The sequence below is a fragment of the Zootoca vivipara genome, chromosome 3 (genome assembly GCF_963506605.1).
Source record: "Zootoca vivipara chromosome 3, rZooViv1.1, whole genome shotgun sequence".
Taxonomy (NCBI): domain Eukaryota; kingdom Metazoa; phylum Chordata; class Lepidosauria; order Squamata; family Lacertidae; genus Zootoca; species Zootoca vivipara.
In genome coordinates, this window is record NC_083278.1 from 39,145,991 (window position 1) to 39,163,987 (window position 17,997).

The window sequence follows — 17,997 nt, forward strand, 5'->3', positions numbered from 1 at the left end:
GATATTGCAGGGGGTTTGACTAGATGATCCTGTGTCCCGTACAATTCAATGATTTAATTAATCTATTACACATACCATACCTCCATCCCACTGATCTCATCGCTCACCCACTTCCCCCCTCCCTCCCCCCTCCTACCTTTGTCCACTGGCCTCCTCCTCCTCTGCAGCCTCCGTTGCCTCAGGACGCTGCACCAACTGGCACAGCCTGGGGGAGAACCCGGCCTCCTCCATTGGCACCACGAAGGAGGAAGAAGAGTGGCAGGGTCAAGGTAAGTTTTTTCCTGTTTTTGGTTCCACACTCTGATGTGAGCCAATGGATTCTTGCCACAGCAAGAATGCCTGTCTTTTGGTCCCGTGCTCTGGCACAAAGTCAAAACAGAACATCCGGGAAATCCCAGATTTGGATCAGAAGCCTCAGTGGCCTCTGTCAATCTGGGATGTCCCACTTAAAACAGGACACTTGGAGGGTATAACATACACCTCTGAGCCACTCTTTTGGCACCTGGTTCCAGGACATTTACCTTGGGGTTTGAGTTTTAAAAAACTGAAACATAAACTTTAAGCCTGCCCACCCCTGTTCCACACAACTATTCAATGACCATGAACCCCCATTACTATGCCATCTGCTATTAGTACTCTCTAAGTGTAAATGCACCAGTTATTTAGACACGTCAACAGCTACCATACTTATCTGCTTGCCCTTGGAAAAAAAACTAGCTGGAAAGCACGCTAGGCAGCTAAATTTGTCAAAGACAAAATATTGCACAACTGCTTGGCTTGTTCATCCCATAATGTACAGCTTGGGGATGTTAGACATACTAGGAAAGATGTTCTGTATATATATTTTGCTTTGCTAGCCATTTTCTAAATTGCCATGTATGTTCCCTGTCATTCATTTATGATAAATGCCTTGCTTGGTTGCTGAAGGATACATAAAGACTAACACAGCAAATAATTTTGAGAGACGCAGGGAGCACAAATGAAAAACCTAGTCCTGAGAGTCAGAAATAATAATGTGACATATTACAGCTGCTGCAATGAAAAACAAATGTCATACATTTTTGTCACAGCCAGCACTACTTGTGTTGAATCATCAGATAGCCCAAACTGATATATTGTAATAATGGAAGAGGATGACACCTTCTGCCCCTTGGAGTTTCTTCCCTCAGTGTGGAAGAAACCCAAGGACTGGGGGTGAGGGGGAAGTGGGTTATTCATGCCACCACTGACAATACTAGGTAACGGGAAGACTGCATGAGTTTGCTGCCTGGCACCATCTGTGATTGGCTGAGGAAGGAAGCCACAGGGACAACAGCCATGCATGAAAAATCACAGGTGAGGGAAGGGAGACAGAGAGAAAAACCCAGATATCCCAACACAGAGAGACACACAGCAGAGGATGGAAGGAGACACAAGTAGGGGGGGGGAACCCACTAACCGATCATTAGAAAGGGCTTAGATAAAGGGATTTTCATGAGAGAAGGGAGGGGGGCAATCAAACACAGCTATAGGCAGGGTGGATCTGAAGGGCATGATAATTCCTTCTCCTGGAATACCATGATAAAGGCTATCAAGTCCCGTAGAAGACATCATCCTCACAACAGAATGTCCTCCAAGCTAATCTGGCAAAATTGTTGTCATGAGGTGATTTTACCACACCAATTTCACACAGCAAATACTTTGCTGAAATAGGAAAAACACAGTCCTGTGGGATTGACTGTGTAATCTGTGTAGTTACAGCCCGCGTTTTTATAAGCAAAAGTCAACTTCATCAGTATAAGATGAAATGGACAGGGGTATGTTTACAACTCCTAGTACATATGAAACTAAATTTATTTAGAACTGCTTTAGAACCTTGAACATCTTGAATAATTCCATCCCATTCATGAAGTCTCACCATATTCATGATGGCTAGGTTTGCAAGTAGGCAAGAGAATTGGCTCTTCCCACATGGTAATTATAATCAAAGGAGTGACTTGCAGGATAATTTCCTTGGATAAAAATCAGTCCATGGGACTTGTGGTAACCATGAATACCGAATGGCCCCAAGATCTGATTAAACAGAGAACTCTAGAATTTAAAAGTATTTAAATATTGCTGTGCAGCCCAACTACTCTTTCACAATTTCCAGTAAGAGTCACGTTTAGCTGACTTTTTGCCAATACATTCCCTTGCTGAAGTAAAAGACTGTGCCAAATGAATAAATTAATGGCAAGTCCTGTAATAATTCTAATGAAATGTTAAACAAAACCACCATTCCAAAATCTGTACATTTTCTATTTAAATTATGAGCCTATAGAATCGTCTTGTCCTTAACCAAAAAAAGAAAAGAATCCAAAGTTGAGATTCAAACAGCAGTTTGAGAGCACAGTGGAGAAAGATGCAAAGTTTCAGCAATTCAGTTATCTTTGAGGAAGAATGCTGCAAAGTAAGGGTAAATAACCTGTTCATGTAATGAGAATAAAATATTCAAACACTCCCCTGCAGTGAAACCATTTTTATTTATTTATTTAAAAACAGCCTTCTAACAAGAAAGAAATATGACCCAACTCTCCTAGAGAAATGCACTTTTGCTAATTCTAAATCTTAAGACACTGCAAGCTCACATTCAGAGCCTGTGAACAGATCATACCCTAAGATAACTTTTACATGGGATTTGCACTGACACTTGAAATTTGATTTTTACCTGTGCCTTTTGGGTTTAACCAAAGTCAAAACATGGCATTAGAATTAGTAATACGTAAGGCATAATAGTGTTGACTAAAAAAGACCTGCAAGAAATCAAGTGTGCAACATCCAAAATGAGTTGGTTAGCTAAGCAGTACTAAGCTATCAAGCCTAGAAGCCAGGTATCACTGAAAGGTTCATGAAGAAGGGATACTGGCACCTTCTGCTGTAGAAATGAGGTTTGTGGGGTTATGTAAGATAGGTAAAGTGGTACTACAGTGAAGTTGGATCTACTATGGCCTATAGTTGTACAGCTCAACCAGCACAGGGTCCCTTACTCATGGTTTGCATAATAAGTTGCATCATTTAGATCAACTAATTTAATTATTTTGACTAAAATCTGCAGCCAAGCCTATGTCACATGATCCGCTCCAAATAATGGAAACTTTGATCATCAGAGCCCATAAAAGTTAAGGGAAAATTATTTTGCACATGTTATATGCATAGAATGTCAGCTCACAACTAAATTTTGAACACCTAAACAGATGTAAAAATCTCAAATCAGATTGGTGTCAAAGAACAATAACATAAAAGCTATAATACAGTCTCAGTGAACAGTACACATTTAAGAAAAGGGTACAAGAGTAGGTGTAGGTGTTTCTTATATCAACTGAAGGCCAAAGTACATGTTATGTGTGTATTTTATGCAGTACAACATTTTCTTTAATAATAACAATAATTGGGGGGGGGGTGTGGAATCCAGAAACCAGCCTCTAAGGCTGTGAGTTTCTTCATGGAGGGACATAAGGGGACAGGCTTCTTAACCCTTTTTCTTCTGGTCACTTGCCCACTAAAAAAAACACCCCTGTTTTTAATCCAGAAGGTTTTCTGTTTAATAGAAGAAAATGCTGGAGAAAAGATACACATGGCTGCATATAATGTATACTTTGGCCCTGATTCAAGGGAAGTAAAACAGAGAAACTTTGTTAAAAATATGATAGTTACATTTTATGCAGTCCTGCTTAAAATAACTCTGCATTTTGTCCTTTCATGAAAGAATAGATATAATAAATGAGATATTGTATAATTTTGTCCTTTTATGAAAGACTAGATATACTAAATGAGATATCGTATACTTAAAAAAATGGAAACTGAAACTGTGATCAATTTATGATGTTACTTCCCACTGCAGAATAAATGCCACAGTGTGGAACCATAGTTAAGCTTAGGTCTTCTGTCTGAAAATTTTTGAACCCTCTCAGTTAAGCATGAACTATGTGCTAAGAATTCCAGGCCAAAGATCATAAGATTTCTACTCATGAGCAGTTTTATTTTTCTTTTTATGTTCTATGGAGCATGCTTGATTGAGCCATCTGGTTTTTAACTAAACATACCCTTTGTGCTAGGGGCAGCATTCGTCTATATCACTCAATGCTTAAGGCATACTATCATATGTTGAGGATGGAAATTACTAATCCTGTCTCAAAATAAGAGGAAGGCAACAGTTCTGCAAAATGGTTTTTGTGTCTCTTTTAATCTTTATCAGTCTATGAACACAAATCAACAGTATATTTTTCCTTGTTAACTTTTTAAAAAACATTCCTTGTGAGCACTCTGAAGCCTCCTTGGTTGCCTGCACTTTCTGGAATATCCATGGGAGGATGTCAAGGCATAGGCAGCCAGGAAGTCTGCTTGTGGGGGCTTCCGGTTTAGCGCCAGCGCCGTCCGGTGGGGTCTGCCTCGATCTCCGAGGCAGCCCGTCTTTGCGAGGGGGGGGAAGCAGCGGGGGCGACGCTGCACCCCATAGAGCCCTATATCGAGCGTTATAGGGACGAAAAGCCTCAGCGGAGCCCCAATTCGGACTCCCCAACTCTCTGGTAGGCTCTAATAAGAGCTCCAGAGCGAGGAGGGTTGTAGTCGCGAGGCCATTTTGAGCACCATTGTTGCCTTCGCAAAGAGAAGCTCCGTTCCGGAGGCGGAGAGCGCTGAATACTTCCAAAGAAAAAGGATTCAAAAAATAGATTACCGTGAGTAAGAAGGCTAAAAAAATTTTTTTGGGACTTAAATTTGGAGCGGTAGGAGATTTAAAAAACGGAAGCCGATCTCCCCCATATTGATTGAAAGTGGAAACAGTTAAGAAAATACCCATTGCCAAGTCATTTGTGGATTTGTTATATCTATGCATCTGCAAGAACTGTGCTGAAATCCCCCTTGGTGACAAGGTAGAGGGGAGAGTGTGAGATTTAATAAGAGAGAAGAGTCTCTTACTACCGCTGGAATCGGCGGTCCTGACGGATTCAGCAAGATTTGTGTAATAGGGAGTTCTGAAACAATGTTGATAAACTGAGCTGTAAAAGTTGCTTACGAAAACTCCCTTGGATTACAATTTAGAAACAAGTAATGGATTTTAATTTCTGAATACATTGTAACCAGTTTGGAAAAATGGTGATCGAATGAAAAATGCTAACACTTCCTGTGATCTGGGATTGCACTGTGTCCTTGAGAGGAGTACAAAAATGTCAACATACGATTACACAGTTGGATTTAAAGAAAAAACTCTGAAACTCTTATGGGAACTTACTATTGGAACACATAAACAGATTGCTCAATTAGAGGAAACAAATCGACTTCTTCAAGGGGACAAGGGACAAAAAACGTTGGAACAAGAGAATAAACAAGAAACAGAAGGAAAGCAAGAAACATGTCAGCTTTTGGATCAAGAGGAAGTCTGCAATGAGAAGAAAGAGGAAAAAGTTTTTGAGCACGTGAATCAGGGGAATGACGCTCCCATGGAAGGGGGAGCAGAAATTATGTCTGGACTTCAGAATACCCATAGGGAACAAAGACCGTGGGAGAGGATTACCTACATTGAGTGGATGATACAAACAATAAAGGGGCAACAGCGAGGGAATGGAAAATTTGGACATGTAAAATTTCGCAGAAAGGGAGTGGGGTAAATGGAAAAAGGTTTCTTGTTTAAAGGCTGGCTAAAACGGTTTGAAACTGGTTTATGGACTATGGAATTTGCTGATCCGAGAAGGGAGGTGCCGTGAACAGGGGGGGAAGAGGCTAAAATTAGAAGATAAGATTTAAAATGGAATAAGAAAATGATATATAGATTTTATAAAAGTATGAAAGTTCTTGCAGGAAAATTCAGGCAAGGGAGGGAAAGTAGAATAGAGATGTGTGTGTTTTTCTTTTTAGATTTGAAAGAAGATTATTAGTATAGCTGGGAAGAATGAATAATGGGATAGCGGGGTTCTCTAATCCTCCTCCCGTGGTCGTCTCCGTTCTGGGGTTCCCTGGTGGCAGAGGGGGACTCCCGGAGGGGGGGAGGGGGGAGGGGGAGAACCAGCTGGAAAAAGAGCCATCTCTTCCTATCTTCCGTACCCTGGAGGCTCTCAGTGGCAGGGAGAGTTCTGGAGTGTGGGGAGAAGGAGGGGAATGGAAGGAGATATATAAGTAAACAAATAAAAAAATTATTGATAATTTGATTAATTGGCTAAATGGACAATTTTAAATTAAATGAGATTAGAATGGTTGGTAAATAGTGAAAACTGTAAAGATGGAGTTGGCAAATGAAAATCAACAAAGGGGGGGGTCTGGGGAAGCCCAATAGACAATGTTTAGGAAATTAGATAAGATTTGAATTTTTGATGTTATGTGTTTTGTTTTTGTTTTTATCATACGCTGTGGCTTTTTTTTCTTCTGTTTTTTCTTTTTTTGTCATTATTTTTACTTTATTTTTTCTTTTTTCTTATCGTTTTTGAATGTTAAAGTTAGACAACAGCTGGGTGGATATTCGCCTGTTCCTATCCTTGCCATCCTGGGACCTCTTGGTGGCAGAGGGAGGTTCGGGGGGGAAGGGGGGAGGTGGATAGAGACCCAACTGTAAAATGAACCACATTTGATTGCCTTCCTCTCGGGGGGTTCTCTTGTGGGAGGAGAGAGCTCTGGGAGGGGGGTAGGAGAATGTGAAAAATATGTTATGTATGTGTATGGTCTTTGTTATTATGTAAAATCTTATTATGCAAAATCAATAAAAAATTAATTTTAAAAAAAAGGAAGTCTGCTTGTGGAATTCCTGAGAGTAGCACAATTATTATTATAATTAAGTTAAAAGGTATGCTCATGAGGATAGGCATTCCCTGATTTAAATCGTATATGATTTGTGCTGTATTTGTGATGTTCTATTATGTTACTAGCTGGCCCTGCACGCGTTGCTGTGCGTGTGAAATGGAGGGTAATAGCCCCCCTTCAGATCCCCCTGAGCCTCAGAGTCCCCCTGAGTCGAGGCGAGATACTGTGGAGAGGGCAGGTTTCATCCCTGTGTCTCCCCCCACCCTGTTCTGACCCATTACGTATCCCTGCCCTCTATCCAGACACCCCATCCCCCCAGGCAGGCCCCTACCTCCACTTGGCCTGGTCTGGAAATCGGCCTAGTCTGCAAAGCCGAGGTGAGATACTGTGGAGAGGGCAGGTTTCATCCCTGTGTCTCCCCCCCCACCCTGTTCTGACCCATTATGTATCCCTGCCCTCTATTCAGACACCCCATCCCCCCCCCAGGCAGGCCCCTACCTCCACTTGGCCTAGTCTGGAAAGAGGCCTAGTCTGCAAAGCCGAGGTGAGATATTGTGGAGAGGGCAGATTTCACCCCTGTGTCTCCCCCCCCCCCGTTCTGACCCATTACGTATCCCTGCCCTCTATTCGGACACCCCACCCCACCCCCAGGCAGGCCCCTACCTCCACTTGGCCTAGTCTGGAAAGCGGCCTAGTCTGCAAAGCCGAGGTGAGATACTGTGGAGAGGGCAGGTTTCATCCCTGTGTCTCCCCCCATCCTGTTCTGACCCATTACGTATCCCTGCTCCCTATTCGCCCCCCCTCCGCATCCCCTGCAGGCAGGCCCCTACCTCCACTTGGCAATGTTGGTTATGTGGTGGGGGCCTAGGGGGTCTGATAATGGCCGCCTTGGTGATATCAGTTGCTTGGTTGATGATGTCATTTGGTTTGTGGGTGTGGCTTAGATTTCACAGAAAGGGAGGGGGTGGAGGAGGGTATTATGCCACTTGAGGGCGCTGTTTGACTTGGTGAAAAACCAGGTCTATACCTGCCCAGGTGTGTGATTTGAGGGATTTTTGTCCCCAACAACGCTCGGGGAGTGGCCTGGATCGTTGTGTCAAAATTTCAGGACGATTGGTCAAGCGGTTACGGAGAAAAGTGGAAAACGCAGTTTCACGATTTTTACATTTTTATATATGTAGATTTGCCGACAACGGTCCGTATAGTTAAAGCTATGGTTTTCCCAGGAGTGATGTATGGAAGTGAGAGCTGGACCATAAAGAAGGCTGATCACCGAAGAATTGATGCTTTTGAATTATGGTGCTGGAGGAGACTCTTGAGAGTCCCATGGACTGCAAGAGGATCAAACCTATCCATTCTGAAGGAAATCAGCCCTGAGTGCTCACTGGGCAGATCCTGAAGCTGAGGCTCCAAAACTTTGATCACCTCATGAGAAGAGAAGACTCCCTGGAAAAGACCCTGATGCTGGGAAAGTTTGAAGGCACAAGAAGGGGACGACAGAGGATGAGATGGTTGGATGGACAGTGTTCTTGAAGCTACCAACATGAGTCTGACCAAACTGTGGGAGACAGTGGAAGACAGGAGTGCCTGGTGTGCTCTGGTCCATGGAGTCACGAAGAGTTGGACACGACCAAACAGCTAAACAACAACATTATGTTATTGTTATTTATTGCCTCTAAGCTGCTTTGCAATTCATTCGAATGAAAAGTGGCATAGAAATATACCATATTTTTCTGTGTATAAGACTAGGTTTTTTTTCCTAAAAAATCAGGTCCAAAATTGGGGGGTGTCTTATACATGGGGGTGTCTTATAGAAGGAAAAATATGGTAATAAATCAAATCATATTCTAGGAACCAAGGGTAACTGCAGTACCAGGCAAGGACTGTTTTTTTTTTTAAGTTAGCAAGGAAGAACACACCTTGTAATGTTATTAAGTACTAAACCTCATCACTCACATAAGTTTCTGACTCCCTACGTCCCCAGGAAAGAAGCTAGAACAACAACTGCCTCTTTGGGGTGGAAGGTAGGGAGCAAATTAATACCTGAAATGTCTGGGCCAGGGTATGGCACAACTCGAGTATTGATTCCAGCTGCTGAAACTGTGTGCTGTTCAGGATTGTTTTATAGCACTGGGACAGCAATCCTTCACCTATAGACTTAAGTATGCATCATAGGTTTGGTTTTTTTTAAAAAAAAAAAGCTCTATCCAAGCCTTCTGTGTAGATTGTAGGGAACATGCAACATGTAATGATTGAACATTTATTTATTTATTTATTTATTCATTCATTGATTCATTCATTCATCTGTGTACATGTGAGCAAAGCTCTCATCAGTCATGAATTCCCTAAAGCAGGTACACCCTGCTGCTACGCAGTGAAAAGCTCCACATGCACAACCATCCCTCCATGTGATTTACGTATGGTTTTTCCACAAATCCCTACAGAATAGTGCCTTCCAGGAACTTGGCAACATGTGAAATGATCATTATTTGGTTGTGTAGCACATAGGGTCTGGCCATTACACATAATGACAGATCTCTATGTTCTACAGCACTGTGGCATTGGAATTCATCAGAAATGAATGCCTCATCTCATTCTGGTTTTCTTCAATGTAAATTAAGTGTTTTATATAGTATAGTAAGAATAGCTATGTTTTCGTCCACCAACTTTTTGCCATTCTGCACAAGTAAACTTATGGCAGCTCATCATTATAAATATATGAACTTGAACTGCATTTTATAAAGTTTTTAAGAATTGCAAAAAAGAAAAACATGCCATCTCTTCTTAATTAGTCATCCTTAAGTACCATGAAGTTCAGAAGCATTCAACAATGTAAAATACACAAATAAAATCAGTTACCGGGAAGTCACAGCTTGCATAAATTCATCAATAAGATCATCATAAGCTTGGCCTCTGATTCGTTTATGTTTCAACCCAATATACAAAGGATCTTTTAGCAACTCCTGTTAAAAAAGAAAATAAAAGCCAATAAGGTAAAATATATCAGACAAGTTATCATTTGAGTGTTTCTAATCTAAAAAACGAAGACTGTATTGGCATCTCTAAACTGGAAATTAAGGGCACAATTCTATGGTCCTAGGGAAGTTGTCCCAGAGGTCATAGGATTTTGTGGATCCCCTTTTTCATGGATAGAGAAGGAATTCTGTGGGAAGAGCAAGAGGGCCATCCACAAAGGCTTCCTTCTTGCAGCAACAGAAACCTCCATGGCTGCCCCTCCTGAGCTATCAATGTTACAACAGTGGAAATAATAACAATAATAATAATAATTTATTATTTATACCCTGCCCATCTGGCTGGGTTTCCCCAGAACATGTTTCAGAGCGCTGAAATAAAAGTATGCCAGCCCAGGGGTGAGCCCTTGGGCACTGCAACCAATGGAGGGGGGAGGGGTTTGAATAAAGGAAAACTGCCCCTCTACACCCTCTCTTCTGCCCTGCCAGCACAAACTAAACAGAGGTTTGGATTGGGCAGACTGTCCGCCTTTAACTCTTCCTCCCCTGTCCAAGTAGGATTACTTTGCCTAACTGGTTTATAGTCACATCCTTCCAGAGAATCATGGGGAGAGACTGATCTCTAATAAGAATTCTCAGCACCTCATCAAACTACAATTCCCAAGATTCTTTGTGAGAACTTTTTAAAAACTGCTACAGGTTTGTAGAGTAGATATGCCTGTAGAATGAGAATGAACAAGATTAGAATATAGATACATACATTTATTTATTAGCCCATAAAGGCAAAACTACTGAAAGCATAATGTGTGGGATCATTTTCTGTCATTCTTAGATGATGAAGTAAAAGTTAAATTCACAAAATTATAAAGTCAAATTTTGTAGATCAGAAACGCCTTTCCAATAGTGATAGAGGAAGGAAAAAATGAAGATGCCAATTACAGAGTACATATTATGTTCTTTCTTCAGCGTAACGGCTGGCTTTGAGTTTCAGATGTCAAATCATACCTTATAATTTACAGATCCCACTATGTGCAGTACCCATAGCATTAAAAAAAAACCAACCCAAGCATTTATCTGCTCATGTCAAAACTGAGCTAAAGTCAAAACTGAGCTAATGTTCAGGCAAATAGCATTCCAAGAAACCAATGCCTTTTCTATTCTGGCATTTTTACTGTTATTGAAGCCTAACCATCAGCAAGTATGGATTCATTATAGTTATTTCAAACATGACTTCCAACTTCATGAACAAGTTGGCGACAATCTCTCCCCATTGCAGTGATACACTCTGCCTTTCAGAAAAATAGCAAGGGGTCATTTTCATCATCCAGACTGCAACTGGTCAAGTTGTGCATCAGTGAGCTGCCCTGGGGCTACCAAGAAATAGTCCCATGGCAGGAGAGAGCAATGTGCAGGTGCAAACCTTCAACCTAACTTCTCCGCAACTTAGCAAAACTGCTGTATTGGGTACCAGGATAACACGCAATGATCTGCCCTTCATTTCTGAAGCCACTGCAAGGGCTAGAATGAAATAAGACTTGGGGATTTCCTGTTCAAACAGGGCAAGGAGCTGTGCTTTATTCTAGGGGTACTAAGGGGCACACAGTATCAGCACCTTTCTTTTTCTAAAAGAAAAGTGTGGTTAAAAGTGTGGTTAAAAGTGTGGCACTTACTGGAACAATTTCATGGTGAGTACCAGAACCCCTTTTTCTAGAAGAAAAGCACTGATAAGGAGGCTGTCCCACGAGGAGCGTGGAAGTAACAGGCTAAATCTGTAGGTACATCACGGAGCTGTTGCATCAGCAATAAGCAGTCCGCAACAAGTCTTGCTTGTCCCTCTTTCAAAAAGTGATCTAGAGAATAATCTGGCTATACTATTTAACAAGGAAAAATAACCTCTCCCTTAACTATTTAAGAAGAACAGTTTAAGAACAGTGTATCTGAAGAAGTGTGCATGCACACGAAAGCTCATACCAAAATATAAACTTACGGTAGTTGGTCTTTAAGGTGCTACTGAAGGAATTTTTTTATTTAGTTTAAGAACAGTTTAAGAAGACACAAATATGCATTCTGTCCCTGTTCATAGTCTCAGTCTTCATGGCAGTATCTGTTGCTCTAGTAGTCAGTACAGGATAAGGTATGGAGTAAGTTGAGTACAGTATTCCTATGCATTTTCTTTAATAAATCTGCTTGTCAGAGAGCTAAAGCTCACTAGCAGCTACTATTTCAAATCAAGACTTTAGGATAGCTATAACAAAGGCCCTCTTTCTATTGCCCTTGTTTAAAGTTGAATAACTGGAAATATATGGCACACTTTTAACTAAAACACACAGATGGTTTGAACAGTGAATCTTGATAGTAGCAACCAGAGCCAAATATTGTCAAAATATACTTCCTCTTCTGAACCAGTATCATGGATTTACAAGGTCACAGAGCTCTGATATACAATCCTATGCCAACAATATCAAATACTCATGTTTCCTCACTATCTCATACTGCTTAGATGCATGATTCCCACTGTATGAGGGATTTGAATGCAGTATCTTTTCTAAGCAAGCATCCCACTCCATTCTAGAGGTTTGCTGCTGCATCTCACCTGGTAGCAGCTGACATGACCTCACGGGGGCAGATTTACCTAACCTAGCAATGTTCTATATGTTCCTGGTTCTTGGCGCTGTCCAAGCACCAGCAACAACAAAGACAGCCATGGTGTCAATGCTTATTAGGTCAGACAGCCCCAGGTTCCAACTATTCCTACTACTGAACTACAAACTTTAGTCCCTTTTCTTCCCATGTTGCTTCTCTAATGATCTATTTTTCTAGAGAAAGAACAAAATGCACTGAAGCCAAGTTTCATAAAGCTCCAGGAAAGCATTTAGGAAATGTGCTCATTTACTCACACTAAAGTGTTGACAACTTTCTGGTGTCAGACTCTAAAAGCTAAACTTATAAACATTTCATGAATAGCAGACCCAATAGAACTGTGAGTGATTTTAGGATGGCCAGCTTACAGTCCAGCTGAGGCTCCTGCCAGGTATAAGTACTTTGATAAGTAGTTGGACTTAAATTTAGTAGTGGAGACTTCCAACATTTACTGTACATTGCCTGTAAAGTACTGCCAAAGTAATTGAAGCAACATGAGTACCCTTGCTGTTTCTGTGGAAAACCTGAGAACACAAGTCCCCTTTGAATCTTCTCATGAAAGCTGCCAATATGTTTCAGAGTTCTGCTGATGTGAAGCTTACTTTCCAATGGCCACTGAAAGCCTGTGGCTCAGAATAGGCCCAACTTCCAAAACTTTCCAGCCATCTATCCAGGGCCGTCTTAAGCCCATTCAGCGCCCTGACGCTAAGGTCCCTCCAGCGCCCCCCTCCGGAGCCTCTCCAAGGACCCGGGAGTGCCAAGTAGACTGCGGCAGCAGCGGGAGGCCACCTCCGAGGACTCCACGCTGTGCCGCCTTCTCGTTTCCCCAGCGCTGGGTTCCGCTCAGTCAAGCTTCGCCACCAGCACGCGCACCGCAGGACCATCAAGAGCTGCTTGGGAGCTGTGCGCGCGCTGGTGGCGAAGCTTGACTAAGCGGAACCCAGCGCTGGGGAAACGAGAAGGAGGCGCAGCGCGGAGTCCTCGGAGGAGAGAGACGCGGTGCAGCCTCTCAGCTCATGGAGCGCAGTCCTGGCCAGATCGCTGGAACCCTGCGCTCACTTGGCGCCCTTCCAGCACCCTCCAGCACCCGGCGCTATGGTTCTCCGCGCCACTAGCCTCTATGGCTAGGACAGGCCTGCATCTATCTGCACACTTAACATTGTATTACCATGCACAAGTTCAATACATACATCTTGAGCTGCTTCTCAAAATCTGAGGGTTCTGGCACATTAGGACAGCAACCCAACTAACCAAAATTTTAATAATTCTGTTGTACACTAGATGCTCCTGAGCAGGCACATTTCATTCACAATCTTGCTGCAGTGATGACACAATGAAGTGCATATCTGTTGGAGAGCTTGAAATGAGCCATGCACATAGCAGGCTATCCAGGTTTCTATGCATGCTGTGAGCTACGCCATGCAAACTGGGCATACCCCACCACAACCATATGTTCCCTATGTCCATCACATATACACAGTCTGGGCAGATGTCAAGATGCTCTCATGCTCACATGCCTCACTCAGATTTCTGCTAGGTATACAGCAGGACAGTATGGGTATTTTCCACTACCACATGAACTCTCATTTAGGGGAGATTTATAAAAAAATGCCTTATATACATCATGAAGATCAGAACCTAATACAAAAATGTCATCAGCTCAGGCTGAGTAGTTCAATACAGATTGGGCCCACCGACCACTGTCTGACTCAAGGTGACTAGATTCTTTCTAGGAATTCACTAGTCTAAGGCAAGTACTAGACATGACACATGGGTGTGTTCCTGTGTGATATAACACACACACACACATTTCCTTTACTCTAATTACATTCCATTTACAGCCCAGGTGGAGCCTGCTAGCTCAGGGAGTAGGTGTGGGTAACATGCCTTGTCAAGCCCAGATAATGCAATCAACATGCAAAGTATAAAAGTAAAGCAAACCTGGCCATGACCAGGTGGCCATGGGAGAAATTCTGATAATATATTAATCTTGTGGTGTAGATTTACTCAAGTTGTCTTCCTCGAAAGTAAACTATCTTTTGGTCAATGTTGCTTTAAAACAGCAGGATCTGATGCTACTGAATTTGACTTTTCCATTCAGAGATCTGAAGTTTCAGTTATTTGCCCTTTTCTGTTTGATCGCTTTTTATATGCTTTAGCAGCAGTGCGCTGTAAGTTACATTAGACTTACAGTAGTTGAGAAGTTGAAAGCTATGAATTCATAGGACATACTTTGATGCTTTTTTTAAAAAAGGCAAACCAAAACCTGCTCAAAGACTGTTTTCAGTGCTACATTTTTGCTCATAAAAGGCTGGCTGTTATAGTAGAGTTAACATGAAACTGATACATGTGCATGTTGTTTAATCTAGATTTATCACTAAGCTTCTAAGTTCCTGATACCTCTGAGCTAAAAGAAATATAGAAATGGCCATTTACTGCATTACAGTTGTGAATGTTTGAGAGCTCTTCTAAAAAGAGCATCAAAAATAAGAGATTAATAAACACCAAGAAGAATTTGTAAAATCTCTGGCAGTTTATTGAAAATAATCAGTTGCCAAGTTAGCAGCTAACAAAGTAAGTCAGCCAAAGGTCTTCTATGTTAGCAACAAATAGTACAGTATTAGCATAATGTAGATAATGCAGCTGAAAGTTAGAAACCGCCTATCAATTTTGTCATTAGGGTTGCCAGACTCAATAGAGGACAGGACTTCTGTGCCTTTAATTGCCCTGCTCTCTTTTGAGTCTGGAAACCTTAAAAAGAAACCAGCAGACCCTTTGTTTAATTTCCAAGCAAAGGGTCTGCTGGTTTCTCTTTAAGGTTTCCAGACTCAAAAGAGAGCAGGGCAATTAAAGGCACAGAAGTCCTGTCCACTATTGAGTCTGGCAACCCTATTTGTCATTATGCTGGCATGTGGCAAGTATAAATAACTATTCCTAAAGAGTAGCCTGGTCTGCACACACAGATGAATTAAATGGGGCCTTACAGCTGTTCATCCACAGCTAGCACCTGAAAAGCAGACTGAGCAGGCACACAGGTTAGCTGGCTGAAGCCTTTTCCATTATTATGAGATGTATTATATTACTATTTAAGGTTACAGGTAGGTAGCCGTGTTGGTCTGGATCGAAGTAAAATAAAAAAATTCCTTCAGTAGCACCTTAAAGACCAACTAAGTTTTTATTTTGGTATGAGCTTTCGTGTGCATGAAGAATCTGAAGAAGTGTGCATGCACACGAAAGCTCATACCAAAATAAAAACTTAGTTGGTCTTTAAGGTGCTACTGAAGGAATTTTTTTATATTACTATTTAAATTACAGTAATTATTTCTGAATTTATATCTATACAGAAATTAGCAGATATGAAGGAGTATCTCCTTTTGTGATGTATTTTTGTCTTTTGGGGTGATGCATAAATAGCCACTCTATTTGCAGCTGTGCTGGTTTTCTATTTGCAGTAGGTTTCTATCAGCAAACATTCACAGTGTTATCTGCCACCTGAATTCTGAAATGGCATAATCTATTCTACCACTTTAGTAGTCTGTCGCTTCAGTTTGCTCCATATGAAGCCTCAAATGTAGTGATAATATGTTGCAACAGCAGTTTGAGAGGTGGTGTGGAGCAGTGGCTAAATTATCAGCATAATCTGGATACCCCCTGGTTGAAATGTCATTTTAGCCATCAAATCATTATGTGGCTTCTGTCAAGCCACTATTTTCCAAACCTTAGTCCACTAAACTCCCTCTGCAATAGGAGAATACTTTGCACACCTGTTATACACATTGTTGATCTACTGTGTCTGCTATTGCTATATAAATGACAAGTTGTATTAGTTTAAAAATATAGAAACCTCCTGGATCATAGCTTTTGCTCTAGTATGTTTTTCTACAAAAACTATATGCTTTCCATTTTATTCCACTTGCATTTCACACAAAGAGGAAGATTTTCAAACTGCTTAAAAGGATTTGAAGTATGTTATTTATGATTTTTGTTCTTGTTTATTTCAACAGCATTTATATACTGTCTGATTATTTAAATAAAACCTCAAAGTGGTTTATAAAAATTAGACAACAAAATTATCAGAAAAAATAGTTAAAACAAGTATTTGAAATGTTCAAAAGCAATTAAAATGAGTAAAAAGCTAAAACCAGATTAAATAACGTGACAGTTTGTAGTATCTGGTTCTTCATTTTAGAGGTCCTCATGATAGGTTCCTGCTTCCCATCCCTAGAATACTGCAGCATCTGTGCATGGAAATGGTCCAGTGACACCTCATACTACAGCAGCCTTCTGCTGTTTATCATTTGAAGGCTCCACAATATAAAATGCTTCTAGCAGCCACATCTAGTAGTTCGCTTAAACTAAAAGTATTGTGTTAAACAGGCCTAACGGAATACTTGCTACACCCACAAATAAGAGCGTGGGAAGTGGCATATCCATACCAATCCACAGCTATACCTGCACTTTATTTCAAAACTGCACCATCTCAGTCATGCATACAGATATGAGTATCACGGTACAAGTCCTACTATGAGGGGAAGGGATAACAGTAGGCCGTGCATTGGCTTGATAATATTCACACATGTTTTATTTGCCACATTTCAAGAGCATGTAGATTCTTTATAAATATTGTCTTGTTTAAATAAAACAGAAAGTCAGCAATCTCAGAGGGGGGTGTGTGTGTGTGTGTGTGTGTGTGTGAGAGAGAGAGAGAGAGAGAGAGAGAGAGAGAGAGAGAGAGAGAGAGAGAGAGAGAATACATCAGGGAAGCATTTAAAGTCTACATTTCCCTGCTGCACACATGTGTAATAAAACACATTCCAGGTAATATGTGCACTGGCGTTTCCATGTGCTATTGTACTCAGTACATTCACAATTGGATAACACTCACTGTAATCTTATATCCTTTGATTTTTCTTCTTCTTTGGAATGATTCACTCTTGGATTTATAAACACTCTGACCTAATTCAATGTAAAAAAATATTTGGACATACATGGGATTAAGACTGTATTACATTAAGATGTTCCAAATTTTGTGAAGTTAATTTATATAAATTATACATTATTTTCTAAAGAAAATAACAGTTATCTTTAACATCAGTTTTATCTGTCAGTCCCATGAGGAACCAACAGTAGAGTGCACTTGGACATCACCATGAACTACAGTTAATGGTTTACCATAAATGTGCTTATTGGACCCACTTTGCTAGTTTGCTCCTGCCTCCTAGTGCACAGGAGAAGCAAACAACAATCCAAACTTGGAGTTGTTGTTTACTTGACTCAGCTAGTGAGGGGTCTTGGAGGGTGGCATCTTAACACTTCAATCCTAGTGCAGGGGGTGAAGGAACTTCTTCTTCTTCTTCTTCTTCTTCTTCTTCTTCTTCTTCTTCTTCTTCTTCTTCTTCTTCTTCTTCTTCTTCTTTGGCAATCACTCGTAGCCGAGTAAGATTGTCTTCCATGAACTCAGTCTTTACATTGATTTTTAGGAAGTCATTAGTTTGCACCAAGCATCCTATTGGGGAGACTTAATTTTTTGAGTGCATGTTCTGGAAATTGAGCAACAGGGGCAGTGCAGAATTCCTATTGGTGTACCGACCTCCCTGCTGCACCACGGATTCCCAGCCTGAGCTGCTTCAGGTTGTGG

The 17,997-nt window shown here is 41.2% G+C and overlaps 2 protein-coding genes across 19 annotated transcripts in view; one reads left to right on the forward strand and one right to left on the reverse strand.

Moving 5' to 3' along the window:
- The window catches only part of ME1 (malic enzyme 1), a 131,676-nt gene that overhangs the window by 60,774 nt on the left and 52,905 nt on the right, over positions 1–17,997 (reverse strand). For both annotated transcript variants that reach the window (XM_035109508.2, XM_035109509.2), the window contains exon 6: positions 9,607–9,710. In XM_035109508.2, coding sequence (XP_034965399.1) covers positions 9,607–9,710 — 104 coding nt within the window. The remainder of the gene's footprint in view (positions 1–9,606; positions 9,711–17,997) is intronic.
- PRSS35 (serine protease 35) overlaps positions 1–17,997 on the forward strand; it is a 176,220-nt gene that overhangs the window by 56,733 nt on the left and 101,490 nt on the right. For 5 of the 17 annotated variants that reach the window (XR_004692239.2, XR_004692242.2, XR_009557320.1 and 2 more), the window contains exon 3: positions 168–269. The exons of the other annotated variants lie outside the window; for them this stretch is intronic. The gene's annotated coding sequence lies outside the window, so the exon portion shown is untranslated. The remainder of the gene's footprint in view (positions 1–167; positions 270–17,997) is intronic. 17 annotated transcript variants of the gene reach the window in all.